Source organism: Ctenocephalides felis, unplaced genomic scaffold (assembly GCF_003426905.1).
Source record: "Ctenocephalides felis isolate EL2017-DRISC unplaced genomic scaffold, ASM342690v1 CF-g0.4_SCAFFOLD_01492, whole genome shotgun sequence".
NCBI classification, from domain to species: Eukaryota; Metazoa; Arthropoda; class Insecta; order Siphonaptera; family Pulicidae; genus Ctenocephalides; species Ctenocephalides felis.
This window is the reverse complement of record NW_020537646.1, coordinates 58,463,492-58,481,719: the sequence shown is the minus strand read 5'-3', so window position 1 is coordinate 58,481,719 and position 18,228 is coordinate 58,463,492. Positions and strand designations below refer to the sequence as shown.

At 34.4% G+C, this 18,228-nt stretch overlaps 1 protein-coding gene across 1 annotated transcript in view; it reads right to left on the bottom strand.

Annotated features, from left to right (window-relative positions):
* The window catches only part of LOC113371666 (neuropilin and tolloid-like protein 2), a 658,950-nt gene that overhangs the window by 156,419 nt on the left and 484,303 nt on the right, over positions 1-18,228 (bottom strand). Inside the window, exon 11 of the mRNA XM_026612314.1 lies at positions 11,496-11,683. Within this exon, the coding sequence (XP_026468099.1) occupies positions 11,496-11,683 (188 nt within the window). The remainder of the gene's footprint in view (positions 1-11,495; positions 11,684-18,228) is intronic.

Below are 18,228 nucleotides of genomic sequence, written 5' to 3'. Positions count from 1 at the left end.
CAATAAAATGACCCGGTCTTCACCAAAAACTAGTCAGCACGATTCCCAACCAATATCGAACCAATTCGAACAGTTTTTTAATTTTCCAAATCGAATCAGATTTGCGCGCTAAAACGTGTACGAAAAATTTTTCACTTTCCTGCTATTAACAAAAAACGGGTAGGCTGAATGTCACGCAAAATTGATAAACGCTAGTCCTCATCGAGATACATCGAATGGTTTTTGTTGATTTGAAAAAAAAATTAAACTAAATTTTGATAAGGTCCTGAACATTTTAGTTTGTTTAAAGAATTGAGTTTAAATAAATAATTAACAAAACATTACAATAAGATTTATGATTTGAAATATTTTGTGTTAATTTAAATACTACAATCATATAAAATGATGCTATACATTAAACATTAATTAAAACCTCTTCTGAACCTTTTCTAAATTAAAGGATGATATTTGTATTAAAGCTGTACCCAGTCACGCTTTGCCGTGATTTTGTTTAAATTAAGAAGGTAAACAAAAATGTGTATTTGTTACATTTAGTTTAATTACTAGACTATTTAGATAGTTACTACTATCTGTTCAACTATTTACCTATTTAACAATTTGTTTACGAATTTAACTATCAACTTGTTAATCAACCTATCATTTTACCAGCTTACCAATTTACCTGTCAACCTATTTACCCATCAACCAATTTACCTGTCAACCTGTTTATCCGTCTGGTTATTTGTCTATCTACCAGTTGTCCACTCTACCTTTTTACAATTTGCCTGACCACCAGCTATCCAACAAATTACCTTTTCACCAATTCACTTGTCTACCAATTCACCTGTCTATCAATTTACCTCTCTACCAATTTCCCTATCGACATGTTTATCAATACACCATTTTACCTGTCAACCAATTTACCTGTCATCCCATTCTACATGTCTACCAATTGACCTGTCAACCTGTTTATTTGTCTACATAATAGTCTATTTACCAGTTCTCCTCTCTATCATTTTACATATCCTCCAATTTACCTGTCCACCAGTTTACCTTTATAAATTCGCTAATTCACCTTATTTATTTACACATTACAAAAAATTAGAGCTCAAATTGATTCTACGTATTAGTTAGAAAACGTTTTTATGTGAAAAAGAAAAGGGCTGGTTTTAGGGTTTTTCCGGCAATTATTCGATTTTTTATCGCCGTAAGAACCATCCTTGGACATTTTAAAAAAAGAATTGGCCAAATTGGTCCAGGCGTTCTTGAGTTATGCGCTCACCGACACATTTTGCGGTTCATTTATATATATATATATATATATATATATATATATATATATTAGTGATGTGCCGACTCGAAAATTTCCTGATTCGAGTGATTCGAATCAGAAAAAAAACCTGATTCGAATCATGATTCGAATCAATTCGAATCAAGTTCATACATGAGCAATTATAATTTAAGAGAAGAAATAATATCATTTTAATAATTTTATAAGTGAAATAATTAATTTAGTAAGCAATTAATTCCAAAAAGTGCAGAGATGAATACATTTATATATATATATATATATATATATATATATATATATATATATATAATAAACTAGCTACAAATATAACTAATATTTCAAGTGAATTTACAGTAAAATATAACCAAACACTTCTCTATCACTAAAGCATATAAAACAATATTCTTAATCTTAAGTTGAAAGAATGCATGTGTATATTATTGATTGTTTAGATCTAATATAAACAGGGGGCTGAATCTAACGTCTTACGAATGACTTAAAATTCAATCCACTACTGTAGAGATTGATATTATTTCATTTGTGTGAATTTGCCATTACTTGCATAATTAAAATATGCTAATTTTGTATGTGTATAAAACTCGTTGTGTAGTTTATTTTGATAATAATTAAAATCTAAATCGCGTATTTATTATCTAAATGAGTTTTTGATATTTCATGAACAAATTTGCTCTCAACGCTTAGTCAAAAATAAACAAACACTCAAGACCCATACGCACTGCATCTCGATAAGTCGATACGCTGAAACACGGACACATGTTTCAAACTCAAGTCGGAATGATTCAGTTTGAGTCATATGAACTCGGATAAATTCATATCGACTTGAAGTCGGGATAAGTCGGTTTGAGTCATAGGAAATCGAATCAATTCATATCGACTTCAAGTCGGTTTGAGTCATAGGAACTCGAATCAATTCATATCGACTTGAAGTGGGGATGAGTTGGTTTGAATCATAGGAACTCGGATGAATTCGTTTCGACTTGAAGTCGGAATAAGTCGGTTTGAGTCCTAGGAACTCGGATGGTATTGTTAGACAATGAATGCGGTTAAAGTCATATAAATTGGAGTCGGGTGCAGTCGGGTGATTTATTTAAGCGTATTAAAGCCGGGTGACTCGCATGATTTAATTCAAGATTTATTTTTTATATTTATTATTATTTTTTATATTATTATTATTATTATTTATATTATTATAATATTGAATTAAATTAAAACATTTTTTTATATTTATGAAAATTTGTGTTCATACATGTTTTATTTATCACAGTAAATATTTCGCGGCTTGATACGAGTTGATTCGAATCAAGTAAAATCTGATTCGAATCAAGTCGCTAAAGGCTTGATTCGAATGATTCGAATCACTTGATTCGACTTGGCACATCACTAATATATATATATATATATATATATATATATATATATATATATATATTAGGTTGTCAAACATCTCCCTTCCGCTTTTTTGCTATTGGTTTATAAAGGCGGAAGGGAGATATTTGACAACCTTATATATATATATATATATATACATATGTATATATATATATATATATGTGGGAGATTGGCAGTTCGCGTCAATTTTAGTAAGCGAGAGAAAAAATAATAATTGACTTTGAGTTTTTTTTTGGATCATTTGTTTTTGAGAATGTAAAGTTTTGGTTCAGATAAATTTATGAAATTTATCACAATATAAAAAATAAATATTTTATAATCGGCAAATTGTTTGATTTCCGGTAGTGGTGACTCCTGTCGTTTGATATTATGCCGCACTAACACGGACATTTTAGCTGCCACAAACTGCACATTCCTGAATTTGTTCCAAATGACTTGCAACTTTGGTTTGCTTTGGTAGAGAAGGCATTCGCATCTTCCAATATCCACGATGAGAAGGAGAAATATGGATTATTGGTTACCAGGTTGGATATTAGACATTCAACTGAAGTGCGAGATTTGATAATCAATGAGCCTGAAGAGAAGCCTTATTCTACATTAAAGGCTACGTTAATTTCAAGGTTAGGCACTTCGGAGAAGTCAAAGTTGCAGTTGTTTATGTCTGATGTAGATTTGGGTGATAGGACGCCTTCTCAATACCTACGTCATTTGAGGACTTTAGTCGGGACTTCGATGACCGATAACGCAGTTAAAGCAATATGGTTATCCAGACTTTCAGTGGAAATTCAACCATTTTTGGAGGTTGCTTCTGGAACACAGTCAATACAAGAGGTAGGTGAACTAGCTGACCGCTTATTTTTTAACCATTCACAGCAACATGTAGCTGTGATTACAGATGCACAAACCTCTGAGATTGAAACAAAGAATGCTGATCTGCGTCAAATGTGTCAAGATATCGAAGCTATTTCAAAGCGTTCGGATAAGATTCAAATGTATCATAAGAAGGAAGTGTCGTTTAGAAGACGACAAGATAACTTATGTCGGTTTCATAGACGCTACGGAAGTCGTGCGAGGAGGTGTATATCGCCATGTAATTTTAAGTCGGGAAACGATACGGGCGTTCACTAATGGCGACTAGTGATAAACGCCCAAATAACTCACGCCGCATTTTCATCTCAGATAAGGAGACAAATGTGAGTTTTCTGATAGACACTGGATCCGATGTATGTGTGTACCCGCGCAGTTTGGTGAGATGTCCCCGTAAGAAATGTTCATTTGGGCTTTCAGCAGCAAATGGAACACCGATAGCTACATACGGTATGTTATCTTTAAAGTTAGATTTTGGACTTAGCAAAACCTTATCATGGAATTTCGTGATAGCAGAGGTGTCGCGTCCTATTATTGGTGTAGATTTACTTGCTTATTTCAATCTCGCGATTGATGTTAAAAAACGTATATTAGTTGAAACACCTGCAGATTCAACGGAACAACTTTAATCGAAAAATAGAATTATACCTTCTATTGAAATGATGACAGCCACATTGTATTCACATGATAAAATTTTAGAGGAGTATCCAGACCTAACACGGCAGACTGCATTAGGAGTGTGCAAACTTGTTACTCAACATCATATCGAAACTACATCAGGACCACCCATAGCACATAAACCACGTCGCCTTGCACCAGATAAGTTAAAAGCTGCTAAATATGAGTTCGAAGCAATGATTAAAGCAGGGACAGCACGACCATCCAAGAGCTGTTGGTCTTCGCCTTTACATATGGTACAAAAAGGTTCTGGGTGGCGACCTTGTGAAGACTATCGCAGGTTAAATGCGCGGACTCAACCGGATAGGTACCCAGTTCGCCATATCCATGATTTTGCGCAAGCATTATGTGGTAAGGTGATATTTTCTACTATTGATTTAGTGAAAGCTTACAATCAAATTCCTGTAGCTCAGGAAGACATTGCAAAAACTGCAATCACTACGCCTTTCGGGCTATTCGAATTTCCGTTTATGACGTTTGGCTTACGCAATGCAGCGCAAACTTTTCAGCGATTCATGGATGAAATTTTGCTAGGTTTGGACTTCTGTTATGCATATATCGATGATATATTGGTTGCATCGGAATCGCACGAACAGCATATGCAACATTTACATAGTTTATTCAAGAAGTTGCAAGAATTCGGTGTTGTAGTCAATCCAGCAAAATGTATCTTCGGACAACCAAAAGTAAAGTTTTTAGGATATGAAGTCTTAGCCAACGGAACTAAACCTCTAGCAGACAAGATACTAGCTATACAAAATTACGAAAGGCCTAAGACGGTACAACAGTTACGTCAATTTTTAGGTATGTTAAATTTTTACCGACGCTTCATTCCGAAAGCCGCAGAAGTACAAGTGCCGTTAACCAACAAGTTGTGTGGTAATGTGAAGAAGAATGCTGTATTGAATTGGGATTCAAATATGGAGAAAGCGTTTGAAAAGTGTAAAAAAAGTTTAGCAGAAGCAACGTTATTGATGCACCCGCGTTTAAACGCTCCTCTAGCTAGAGTTTGTGATGCTTCCGACCACACTAAAGGAGCGGCGTTGCAGCAACGAATTTATGGTGCATGGGGCCCATTAGCTTTTTTCTCGAGAAAATTGAATGCAACAGAAAGAAAATATTCGACTTACGACAGAGAACTCCTTGCAATTTATGACGCTGTAAAATTTTTTAGACATATGGTAGAGGGAAGAGAATTTGTGATATATACTGATCATAAACCTATCACTTACGCGTTTAAAAAGAAAGATAGCTAGTGTACACCGAGACAGTTTCGCTACCTTGATTTTGTTAGTCAATTTTCGACTGACATCAGACATGTATCGGGTCAAAATAACGTGGTAGCAGATGCTTTATCCCGTATAGAGATAGTTAACAAATGTGATCTAGATTTTAAGGCGATTGCAGATGATGATGATAAATTTTATATTTCTATCAATATATGTTACAAAGTCCAGTATAATATTTTATGCATTACTACCTAATAGGTATTTTTGCAATTTATGGATGGTATTTAAGGAAATTTTAATAATCTAGTTACATATCAATATCAATAATGTTGACAATAAGTGAAAAAAGGAAAACAAAAAAAACACTATTCGTTCAATTATAACTTACAACTAAGATAACACTAAAGCTTAATACTAACTAAAATATATTATTATGAATAAGTGTAACTATATCTTTTCCAAATACTACTGCTCTATCAGGTGGTTTGGCAAAGCGTATTTGCCATACCATATCATGTCTGGTGTGATTCTTCCTAGACTTTTTATGATTGGATTTGGACTATGTTTGCAATTTTCGAAGAATTTCGCCGTCATGTTGAGTATGGTCTCTTTAAAAGGTTGCAGATTGGACTTTTCATGAAGATACTTATTAGATTTGTAGTGTTTCGTAATTGGATCTCTCTGCTCATTTAGTATTAATCGTAATACTTTATTTTGTAATATTTGCAGTTTATGAATATTACTTTCACATGTAGTGACCCAAATTTGTGCCGCATAGGTGATTATCGGTCTTATTAATGTGAGATATATTGTCCTCTTATTTTTTGAGTTCAGAACACTGTTTCGATGTAGTAGTGATTTTAGTGCGTTCATTGCCCCGTATGCACTACTTAATTTATTTTTAATGTGTTTTGTGAAGGTTAATTTTTGGTCCAGTGTGACACCCAAGTATTTGACACTGTTTTTCCATTCGATTGGTATATTTGTTACTTGTAAATTGTTATATGGAATACTTCTTTTATTACATTTAGAGAGAATTATTGCCTCGGATTTTTGGGCATTAATTTTAAGGCGCCACAATTTCGTGTAGTTTATGATCTCGTTTATATGTTGTTGAATTCTCTCTATTATTAAAGTAACTGATCTTGATGAGCTTAGGATTGCCGTGTCGTCTGCAAATATCAGCATGTCCGTTTTGGGGAAAACTGGAATATCATAAATATATAAGTTGAACAGTGTAGGTCCAAGTATAGATCCTTGAGGTACCCCTGCAGTAACCATTTTTGGATTTGAAAGTACATTACCAATTTTCACTTGAAAATTTCGATCACTGAGATATGATATGATAAATTTAATTATGTACTTTGGGAATTTTAAAATAATTAGTTTATAGATTAATCCTGTGCTCCAAATTGTGTCAAAAGCTTTCTCAATGTCAAGTAACACTAGTCCTGTATGATTACGTTTGTTAAAGTTAGTAATGGCTTTTTCTACCAGCACAGATAGTGGATGCATTGTAGAATGTCCTTTTTTAAACCCAAATTGAAAGTTTGGTATAATATTTAATTTTTCTATATGTTTGTTGACCCTGGTTTGTACGACCTTTTCTGCCACTTTACTCATTGTGTTGAGTAGTGCGATTGGACGATAGTTTGCTGGTATATTGTTTATTTTACCGGGTTTGTGTAATGGCATCATGATTGAACTCTTCCATTGAGCTGGAAAATAGCCCAAAATCAGTATTTGATTTATTACTCTTGTTAGAAGTATCAACGCTTTATGCGGCAAGTTTTTAATTATGATGTTTTGCAACCCATCGGGACCTGGAGCTTTATTGTTTTTGAGAGTTTTTAATGTGTCTATTATTTCCTTGACAGTAACAATTTTAGTCTTTGATCTACAGTGAGCAGTTTTAGAGATGAATGATTGTACTACATTTTCTACTTTCTGTGAAAATAAGGTGTTTTGACTGTCGGAATTTAATCGATAATTATTTTCAAATTGTTTAGCTAGTGCTTCGGCTTTCTGAATTTCTGTCAAGGCCATCCCCGTATCGCAAACTAGGGCAGGTATTTGTGGAAGTCGCTTTGTGATGCGCTTTATAGTTGGCCAAATATTATTCGGATATGTGTTAATTTTGTTCAATTTATCAGCCCAGCATTTGTTACGATATTCCCATATTTCTTCCTTGATTATTTTTGTTAGTTTATTTACATGGGATTTCAGGTGTTGATTACCGAAAACTTGCCAAAGTTTTTTGACTTGATTTTTGAATTTTATTTTATTTATTATATCTTGTGGTAAGCTGTCAGCAGTATATTGTTGTGGATTTCTAGAAGGAATAGTTAATTCAATAGCGTAATTTATTGTACTTGTTAAGTGTTCAATTGCTCTATCTAGATTTTCTTTTTCAATTATTTGTATTCTATGATCGATATTTAAGTTTATTAATTTTTTAAATAGTATCCAATTGGCTTCTGCGTAGTTTAAGTACTTTATATTGTCAGACTCATAGATGGTTAATTTTCTATTTATCTGTATGAATACTGGATTATGATCCGAGTTTAAATATGGCAGAGATGTCGGTTGAGTTGTTATATGTACATTTTTTGTTAAAGCCAGGTCAATAGTACTATTGTTATGATGCACACATTGCGAAAATCTAGTTGGAGTATCTGGGTAATGCAGCTGAACATTGTTCACTGTATTATTAATATATTTGTATAGTTTTTTACCACTGCTATTATTTCCTCTGCATTTCCACATTGCATGCTGAGCGTTGAAGTCACCAGCTATAAGCACTTTATTGCTAACATTAATGAGTGATTTGATGTCACGTAGTAATAATTTGTTGCATGGAACATAAATAGATATTATTGTCAGTTTAGAATTTTCAGTAAATATATTTATGGCAGTCGCTTCAGTGTACTTCAGTTCTGGTAAGTTGAGTTGCTCATGCTTAATGCAACGCCTGACAAGAATGGCTGTACCTCCCCATGAAGAGTTTTCTCTATCTGTTCTATACACTTTGTAATTTTTAATATAAAAAGTATCTTTCTTTTGTAAATGTGTCTCATTTAAAAGGACTATATCAATGTTCTTAGTTTCAAGTAATTCAATAAGTTCAGCTCGATTTTTCTTGATGCCATTTGCATTAAAGTAAATTACATTAATGTTATAGTTTGGTTCAAGGCCATAATTTTAATGAGTTAAGTATTAAATGATATTTTTCACTATAGGTCTTTGCTGTCTTGAGAGCTGTAGATAATGTGTATAATTCCTTAAATATTGTTGCCACTTCTGGATCTTCAAATGCTGATTTTATATGTTTCGCTGCATTTAAAATCCCTTCTGTCGTGCTAAAATCCGGTTCTGCCAAAGAGTTTACAGCTGGATTTTGGGGTCTGGATTTGCATTGTTCTTTTGCCTCTGAGATGACAGCAGAATATGTCCTCGACGCATAAGGTGAATTTGCAAATTTATTCTTCTTTTGCTCCTTGTACTTGAGCAAGTATTCACAACGCGAAAAGTTCGCAGGGTGTTTTTCTCTACAGTTGATGCACTCTGCTGGTTCATTGCTAGATTTTTTACACTGTCCTGGTAAGTGGTCTTCAGTACATTTTACGCATCTGTATTTCAAGTTACAGTTGTAAGAGGTGTGACCTACTGTTTGGCACTTTCTGCATTGTTTAACATCCGGTGGTTTATACTTCTCCCATTTAAAAAGATGGCCGTTGATGTTGTTCACCTTTTTTAGATTATTCATATCCTGACTGTTATCCAGTATTATTATGTAGATAGGTAGTTTGATTGTGTGTCCATCCGAATGTTTTTTCTTGAGTTGAATAACTTTTTTAACTAGTATGTTGTTTTCGATGAGATAGTCATGAACTTCCGCATCTGTAATGTGTGGGTTCAGTCCAGTAATAGTAATTTTTTTAGAGAAATTGTTACTGGTGGAGTAAGGAGTATAAAATTGAAGTTTTAATTCTTTAAGTTTGTTTTTAATAATTTCATGATCTTTTATATTGGTAGTATAAAGTTTATGTCTGTATGGATTAATGTATTCAAGAGTAAATGATATTTTAGTAGCGTCTTTTACGTACTTAATAGTTTTAAGATCAATTGTGCTTCTGATAATGATAGGTGGAATTTTTGTAGAAACATTTTTGATGGGAGCCTCTTCATTACTGTTATTATTGTTTGAATTTCTCCTTCGTTTTTTGTTTGTCACTGTTTGAAAATCGTCCATGTCCATGTCATCTCTGTCTGTTAAGGATTCGAAACTATTTGCACAAGAAATAGTACTTGTGGTTTCTTCCATTGTGTTTTGGGTAGGGTCTACATTATTTAAATTTATTTCTAAAGATTTCCTGGGAATATCCCTAGGTAAATCTTTGTTACCTTCTGTTCTTCCTGCAGCTGAATCCAGTATCGTAATTTGACCTTGGTATAAGTTTCTCAATTGCTGCTTTAACACTAAAGACTTTTTATCACCACAATCTTCGGTTTTCCAAAGATCCTTCTTCTTCTTTTTGCCTTTCCACTTCGACATCAGCCACAATCCGGGAACATTTCGAGCACTTCAAATATCTTCTGCGCCAATCTCGCCCAATTTTCTCTTCCTCCGGCGATTGCAGATGAACAACATACGGATATAGACATGGCACAGCTGTTATTACATTCTGGCCATTTTCTTAAATTAAAAAGAATTTTTATTGAAGAATTGGGAACATCGCTATTGTGCGATGTATCTCAACCAATCATTCGGCCGGTGATACCAAGAAGATTTCGCCGTGCTATATTCAATAGCCTACATGGTTTGTCGCATCCTGGAGCAAATGCTACAATTAGATTGATAACGCAACATTATGTATGGCCTTCCATTAAGAAGGATTGTCGACAATGGGCTTGCAGCTGCCTAGATTGTCAACGCTCAAAAATTAGTCGCTATAGAAAACCAGGAAGCAGCTACAGTAGCAAGAGCATTCTTTTCTAACTGGATAGCAAGATTCGGAGCTCCCTTAAGAGTTACATCAGATCAGGGTAGACAGTTTGAATCGTGTTTATTTGAACAGCTCAACCGATTAATGGGAACTACACATTTCAGGACCACTGCTTATCACCCGGCTTCTAACGGTATGGTTTAAAGATTTCATAGACAATTAAAAGCCGCGATAAGATGTCATAATACTGAGCGTTGGACTGAGATATTACCGACTGTTATGCTTGGTATTCGATCAGCATGGAAAGAAGATCTTCAAGCGACTGTCGCTGAGATGTTATATGGCGAGACTTTAAGATTACCGGGTGCCATGCTGGTACCAACCCAAGAGACCAGTCATAGTGAGACCGATTTTGTAAAAAATTTTAGGAAGCAGATGAAAATGGTTAGACCTGTGACTGGCACAAGGCATGGAGTAAAACCAACCTTTAGGTTCGAGGAGATAGAAAATGCTAAATATGTATTCCTTCGAAATGATGGACCAAAAAGACCTCTGCAGGACCCTTATGAAGGCCCATTTGAAGTTTTATCACGATCTTCAAAAACTTTCAATTTAATGATACATGGTAAAAATGTCACCGTTTCAGTAGATCGGATTAAACCAGCCTACGAAATAGCGGTGAAAACAAATGATTGATATGTTTACAATCACCCACGAATGGTTCCTTCGTGACAACGTCACTGGGAGGGGGAATATGTGGGAGATTGGCAGGTCGCGTCAATTTTAGTAAGCGAGAGAAAAAATAATAATTGACATTGAGTTTTTTTTTTGGATCATTTGTTTTTGAGAATGTAAAGTTTTGGTTCAGATAAATTTATGAAATTTATCATGATATAAAAAATAAATATTTTATAATCGGCAAATTGTTTGATTTCCGATATATATATATATATATATATATATATATATATATATATATAAATATTCTCGGAATCTTTCAAGTGAAATCTGATATTCAAAACATAAATACTAAAACCCTTAATCTTTTTCACAATTAATATAGTTTATACACATCAGCTATGTAATTATACTTACACAGGTATTGGCACAAAAGTTTCCGTAGGAACGTAGCCTGCTAATATCGCACCATCCATCGTTACCGTGTGCGGATCGGGAGTAAACGAACTTTTTGCGCTGTGCTTTCGTGAAATATTTTCGGACAATTTGGCAGATTTATTTTCCAATTCATCTAACTTAAATTCTCTAGATTCTCGAATATTTTCCTAAAAGTTATAAAAATACGATATATATATATATATATATATATATATATATATATATATATACATATATACAAAAATAAGTCGGGTTTTCCTTCCTGACGATATAACTCCAGAACGCACGAACCGATTTCGACAATTTTGCATTTGTTGGAAAGGTCTCGGGTTCCGCTAATTTTCTTAGCTAAATTTATAGCTAAGAAAATTAGTGGTGCATGGCATCGTGCATCAATGCAAATTGCTGGAATTTCACTCCGTAATTGAAAATTCGAGTAATGAAAATAATCAACATTAGAAACAAAAAACATAAGAATTTTGTGGGATAAAAACATATTTTTCGTTGTGTGGTTTAACGATAAATTAGCAGGCCAAGTAGGTTTTTCGGGCAGGTATTTAAAGTTTCATTCTTATCACCCCTCTAGCATGAAAATAGGTACAATAATTAATTTAGTTGACCACACCATACTTTTATCTGACAAACAATTTTGGTCTGCTAATTTATCGTTAATCCACACAACACTCATCAATAACTCTCATCCTTTTAACCTCATAAACTCTGTCACAAATAATAGACTCAAAGTTCTTAATAATAACAATAATACCTCTTCTTCTCCAACCAAAATATCCAAAGGCAATAACATTATTAACAATGTTTGACTCCCGTTTATTAAAGAACTCTTTCCCATTTGAAAAAACTGTTCCACAAGGTCGTCTTAAGATTAATTTGTAACATAGACTTAACCCTTAGCTCTCTTTTTCCAACCTCAAATCACCCACTAATTTAGAACGCACATCAAATATTGTTTATAAATTAGAAGGCAATGATTGTGATTCCATTTACATAGGTGAAACTAGACAGAATTTAATAAAAAGACTGATAACAAATCAAAAAATGCGCGACAAAATCAAACCATAATTACAGAACATATTGAAAATTTTAAACATTCTTTTAACTTTTACAACGCTAGTATACTTTATCACGAACGGAACATTCTTCAGAGAAGATTTGCCGAATTTTGTTTAATCAATATTAATGAATCTTGTATTAATAAAAGGCTTGATGCCTCCTTACTCTGTAAAAATTATCAAGTGATACTCAATAGTACTTCCAAATTTGTTTCTTCTTAACTAGTTTAATTCTGAACCTGTTAACCTACCCTTACGCGGTACGATCCCGAACTTTGAATCTTAGCCTTATTCACCCATAATTCGAATCACTGATTGTAAAAAACCCGCCGACTATCCTTCAAACGGTCTCTTCAAATAATTTTTAAGCCCATGTGGCATTCTCGCCTCGGAGTCATACGCATTAACTACTATTTTAGTGCAAAATATATTATATTTCACAAATACCTTGCTATGCTCTCTTCAACAAAAACAAAAAAACAAGTTATTGTATATATGATAGTGCAAAATTATGTGCCTTGCGCTAGTTACTGATGTAAGACCATATTTATATAAGTTACTTTTGTTGTTTATATATGTGTATGTATATATATATATATATATATATATATATATATATATATAATAAGTGTGTGTTATATATGTTGAAATATATGAGTGAGTTTTTGAGGGCAATACATCCAACAAAGAATAGGTACAGATTTATAAAATAATCTTTAATTCCAAACATTCCGACATTCAATTTAACGACATCATCAGTGGATCTAAAAACAGTATAAAAATTGATATAACTATTAATTATAAAATATGTGGATTGGTATAGAAACTATAGATATAAGAGAAAATTTAACAGAACAGCAACACTTAACAACAAACAGAATATAAAAGATAGAAAAGGTAATAGAAACTAGATATTAAATAGATAAAAAAGAAAAAAGAAAAAAGAAAAAAGAGTATATATATACATATATATATATATATATATATATATATATATATATATATATATATATATATATATATATATATATATATATATATATATATATATATATATATATATATCCCGTCGGGAGAAACCAAACTCCTACCGGGCGCGTCCCAAGATGCGAATAGGGGGTATCCTAACCGATACCCCCTCGCGGACCAAATATGGCATCGGAGCTGAGGAGTAATAGCCACCGTCCGTGTATCGCGGAAAAAATCAAAAACTCCCTTTTGGTTGGTCACACCATTTGACCTAGGGTCACGTACGGAAGTGGATGAGGGGACACTGCTCGAAAGAGATGTGTGGATGATCCATATAGCGCACCGTACGTGGAAACTCCCGGCATCAACGTGCCGCACCCACGGGAGCAAGAAGATGCCAATGAAGGAAGAAGGTGCACGGCCAGAGCGGATATTTTTTTCCCGCTTCAATGGTCACAAGCTCTTACAGTAATGGAGGTAGCTGTAGAGGTGATCACCCCTCCACTTTTCAAGGCACCGCCTTCGGAGACGACCTTTTGCTCTGGAGGACTATTTAAATAGCATGGATAATTATGAAAACCCCAAAAAAAAACAAGAGAAAGGTCACGTAATTATGGACGTCGAGCACGATGCGGCAAAAGCCGCTATATTAAAAGGAGGCAAGAAGATTCCCGGTAATCTTCACAACTCTGCACCATCGACTAGATGTCGTCAAACGCCGATAGAGAGACTTGGCTCCAAAATTGACGAGCTAGCGGAGTATGTGAAAGATAGGAACAATGTTCACAGCAGAATAAAGGAGCTAATTGTGTCGATTGATACAGCATATAGCCTGGCATTGAAAGAATATACGGCAACCCCCAAAGCTCTCGCAATGACAGTGCAAACTACACAGACCTCTCCGGAGGTCTACTATTAAACAGGGTGTAACTCAGACGCCAACCTCTAAGACCCAGGAGCAAAACACAAACAAAAGGTTGCTATCTTCACTTAGCCCCACCTCTGACGCGGAAACACATCTGCCTAAAAATCGGCTGTAGAAAATAACTGAACGAAAGTGGCTCGACGAAGTTCGAAGAAGAAACGAGCATGGGATCCGAAAGAAACCTTGGAGGAAACCGAGAAACTGGAAATCGGAAAAATCGAAACAAATGATAGTACTAAGCACAGAAACAACCATCATAGGACAACTCGGAAGAAACACAGAACCAAGGCTGTTCTGGTTCAACCAGCTGAAGAACGAACGTACGCTGACATCCTTAAAGAGATCAGGGAAAAAGTAAACCCGACAAACACTGGCGTGGATATAAAGTCCATCAAACAGACAAAAAATGGGGGTGTATTACTGGAAATGAGTCCCAAGTCCGAAGATAGTGCAGCCTTTGCAGTTGCGATAAGGGCAGCAACTGAAAACATAGAAACCGTGAAATCACTGACGCCGCTGACGCCGATAGAGATTCTTGACTTTGATGGTGTCTCTACCGAAAATGACGTTTGCAAAGCACTCATTCGGGACTTTACGAGAAAACTGGAAATACGACGAGTGAACTTGACCAAAGTCACATCAAGAGGACAACGAGCGGCCTTTTATGAGATAGACGAGGCTTATGCAATCATAGCCCTAAATGGGGCCCGCATGGTGGCCCATGGTGGGTTAAAGTGGCCCGCTGCTTTAGATGCCTCGGTTTCGGACACCAAACGCATAAATGCGGGAGACCAGACAGAAGCTAGTATTGCTACAAATGCGGCGGGGAAAATCACAAGTCTGTAGACTGCACGGAAAAACCAAAATGCTTATTATGTACAGTAGACAAAGAAAACCGAAACAGCGGGAGCCATGTCGCCGAATCCGGTACATGTAAAGCATTCCGTGTAGCACTTGCCGAAGCCACGAAAGAACAGAAATGACGCGATTTCTACAAGGTAATCTGAATAGATGTGCCTTGGCGCAGAATCTACTTCGCCAACGTATCTTTGAAGATAAGATCGATATCTGCCTTATCTGCGAGCAATATATGAATATTCAGAATAAATCATGTTTCGCAGATAAATCTGGCACGGCAGCAATATGGATAAAATAAATCACAAACTCAAAGAAGATCACCGTCAATGACAACGGAAGCGGCGAGGGTTTCGTCTGGATCAAGACTCCCACGACTGTGTGGGCGTCTACCTTTCACCAAATGAAGAGATTAGCGTATTTCGCCAGAAAATGGCAAGCATAGAAGACACTCTCGGCAAATTTGACGGAGAAGTCATTGTAGCTGGTGATTTCAACGCAAAATCGGCTGAATGGGGCGCCGAATACTCGGACACTAGAGGAAATGACGTGGCAGACTTTGCTGCAAGATTGGACCTCACAGTGTTAAATACTTGGAGTATCACAACCTTTAGAAGACCAGGATATCAGGAATCTATTCTCGACATTACGTTTGCCACTCCAAGGACAGCGAACATAATTGGAGACTGGACTGTATCTGAATAGTATAGTGGCAGTGATCATCAACATGTGACATTTAGTATTGGATCCGGTCCGACTCGACCAAGCAACTTTTGCCAACGAAGGTGGAATGCCAAGAAGCTTGACCAGGAAGCGTTGCGAGTAGCCCTCGAGCAAGACGCATCTACTCTTCAAGCTGATCCAAAACTAAATACCCGCAGAGAGACGGAAGAAACGGTTCTTAAAATTATGAACGCTATTGTCACCTCATGTAACGCCTCTATGCCACGACCAAAAAATCAGGGTGTGCACAGTACAGCATATTCATGGTCATCAGAGATAGCAGAACTACGGAAAAGAAGCCATGCATTACGTCGCCACGCCACAAGAGCTGCAAACAATTTTTTTTTTGTAGATGTTTGATTCGTAATTAAACATCTACAAAAAACAAATTGTTTTTTATTATTGGATTAACTGTTCGGAAAAGAAACAATCAATATATATATATATATATATATATATATATATATATATATATATATATATGTGTGTGTGTATTAGAGATGGGCTTATCATATCCGAAGCCGGATCGACTCGGATTTAACTCCGCTTCAGGGAGGAGTTATATCCGCTTAACAACTCCACGACTCCGACAACTTTGAAACCGAAATACTCGACACAAATACGTCGAGTGCGTTGTTTATGCATCTAAGGATTTGCCAAATCCCATTTAATTTTTTTAAATGAAAATTAATGAATAAAATAAAATTAAAAAAATATTAATAAAATAATTTTTCTAAAAAATTCACAAATAAATGACGAGTTGTAATTTCGGTTGACCACATGATCGACTCAACGACTCATAATTTTAACAGTGTTGACCAAAGTAAAAATGCAAAACTTTCTTTTGATGAGAAAATAATTGATTTTTTGGAATAATTTTATATAAAAATAATGTAGTAAACTTTGTAATAAAAGCAAAACATTTATCATAAAATATTTTCATCAAATAATAATACTTCTGCTTTATAATTTTTCTTCTGCTATTTCCATTCGAGAATTAATATTATATCAGGTAGTTCGATTAGCATATTATTACTTTTATACAATTATATAATTGTGTTAAAGTAATAATATAATATAAATATTTTTTGCTGCTTAAATACATTGACGTCACTGATATATTTTACACTCTAAAAATTATTGTTATTTCAGGCTGTGGAAAAAAACAGACTAAATGTGTCCAAATTCACGGCCAAAGATTGTCGTAGTTAGAAATATGACCCCTTACTATTCAATAAATTATACATTGGAGTTATTCACACTTGAACACAATTTCATTGTTCTGTATCTTTGAAGTAATATTTTTGTATTTTTTGGAAAAAAACGTATACCTAAAAGGTCATAAAACTGCCTGTTTAGAAGACGAGAAAGCGACAGCTTCCTTAGTACCAGTGTTCGCGCCAATTAAAGCATGCGGTTATATTGATATATAAACAAAAAATCATCAGTCGAAAATCACATAATAAATCAAATCAATCAATACGTTATCAAAAAACATATTAAAATTATTGTAAATACACTTATAACTTGTTATTAACATAAAATAAATATTACTAGTTACAAATTATAGTATTTTACAATTGGTCCTTCAAAATTCAATCACAACAATCATTGAAAAAACAACCAGTTTAGGGAAGTCGGATATGACAAATCCGGCGAAACAACTCCACTCGGATTCACTCCGAGGTAGGAGTTGTATCTGAGTGATAACTCCGGAGTGAGTTACCCATCTCTAGTGTATATATATATATATATATATATATATATATATATATACATACACACATATATACATATATATATATATATATACTAGATGACCCGACAGACGTTGTCCTGTACCCAACTCTGCATTTTTCAAAATCCTGTACTAATATTCACCGTTCAGTTAAAATTAATAATTATTGTTTTTCGAATTAATATTTACATCAATAAATGAGTGAATGTAGAACTGCTTCAAATAAAATGATGATTCTCAATTCCCACAGTTAACACTTTAATTATCACTTTAACAAATATTAAAATATGTTCAATAAAATTATATAATAAAAATTAAACACTGCAATTTATAGTACAAATTTATTTCTAATAGCTCAATTCATTTTAATGTCAAGGGTTATACAATTTTTTAGTCATACCTGCAGGTGTGGATGTAAAAATGAATGATTTT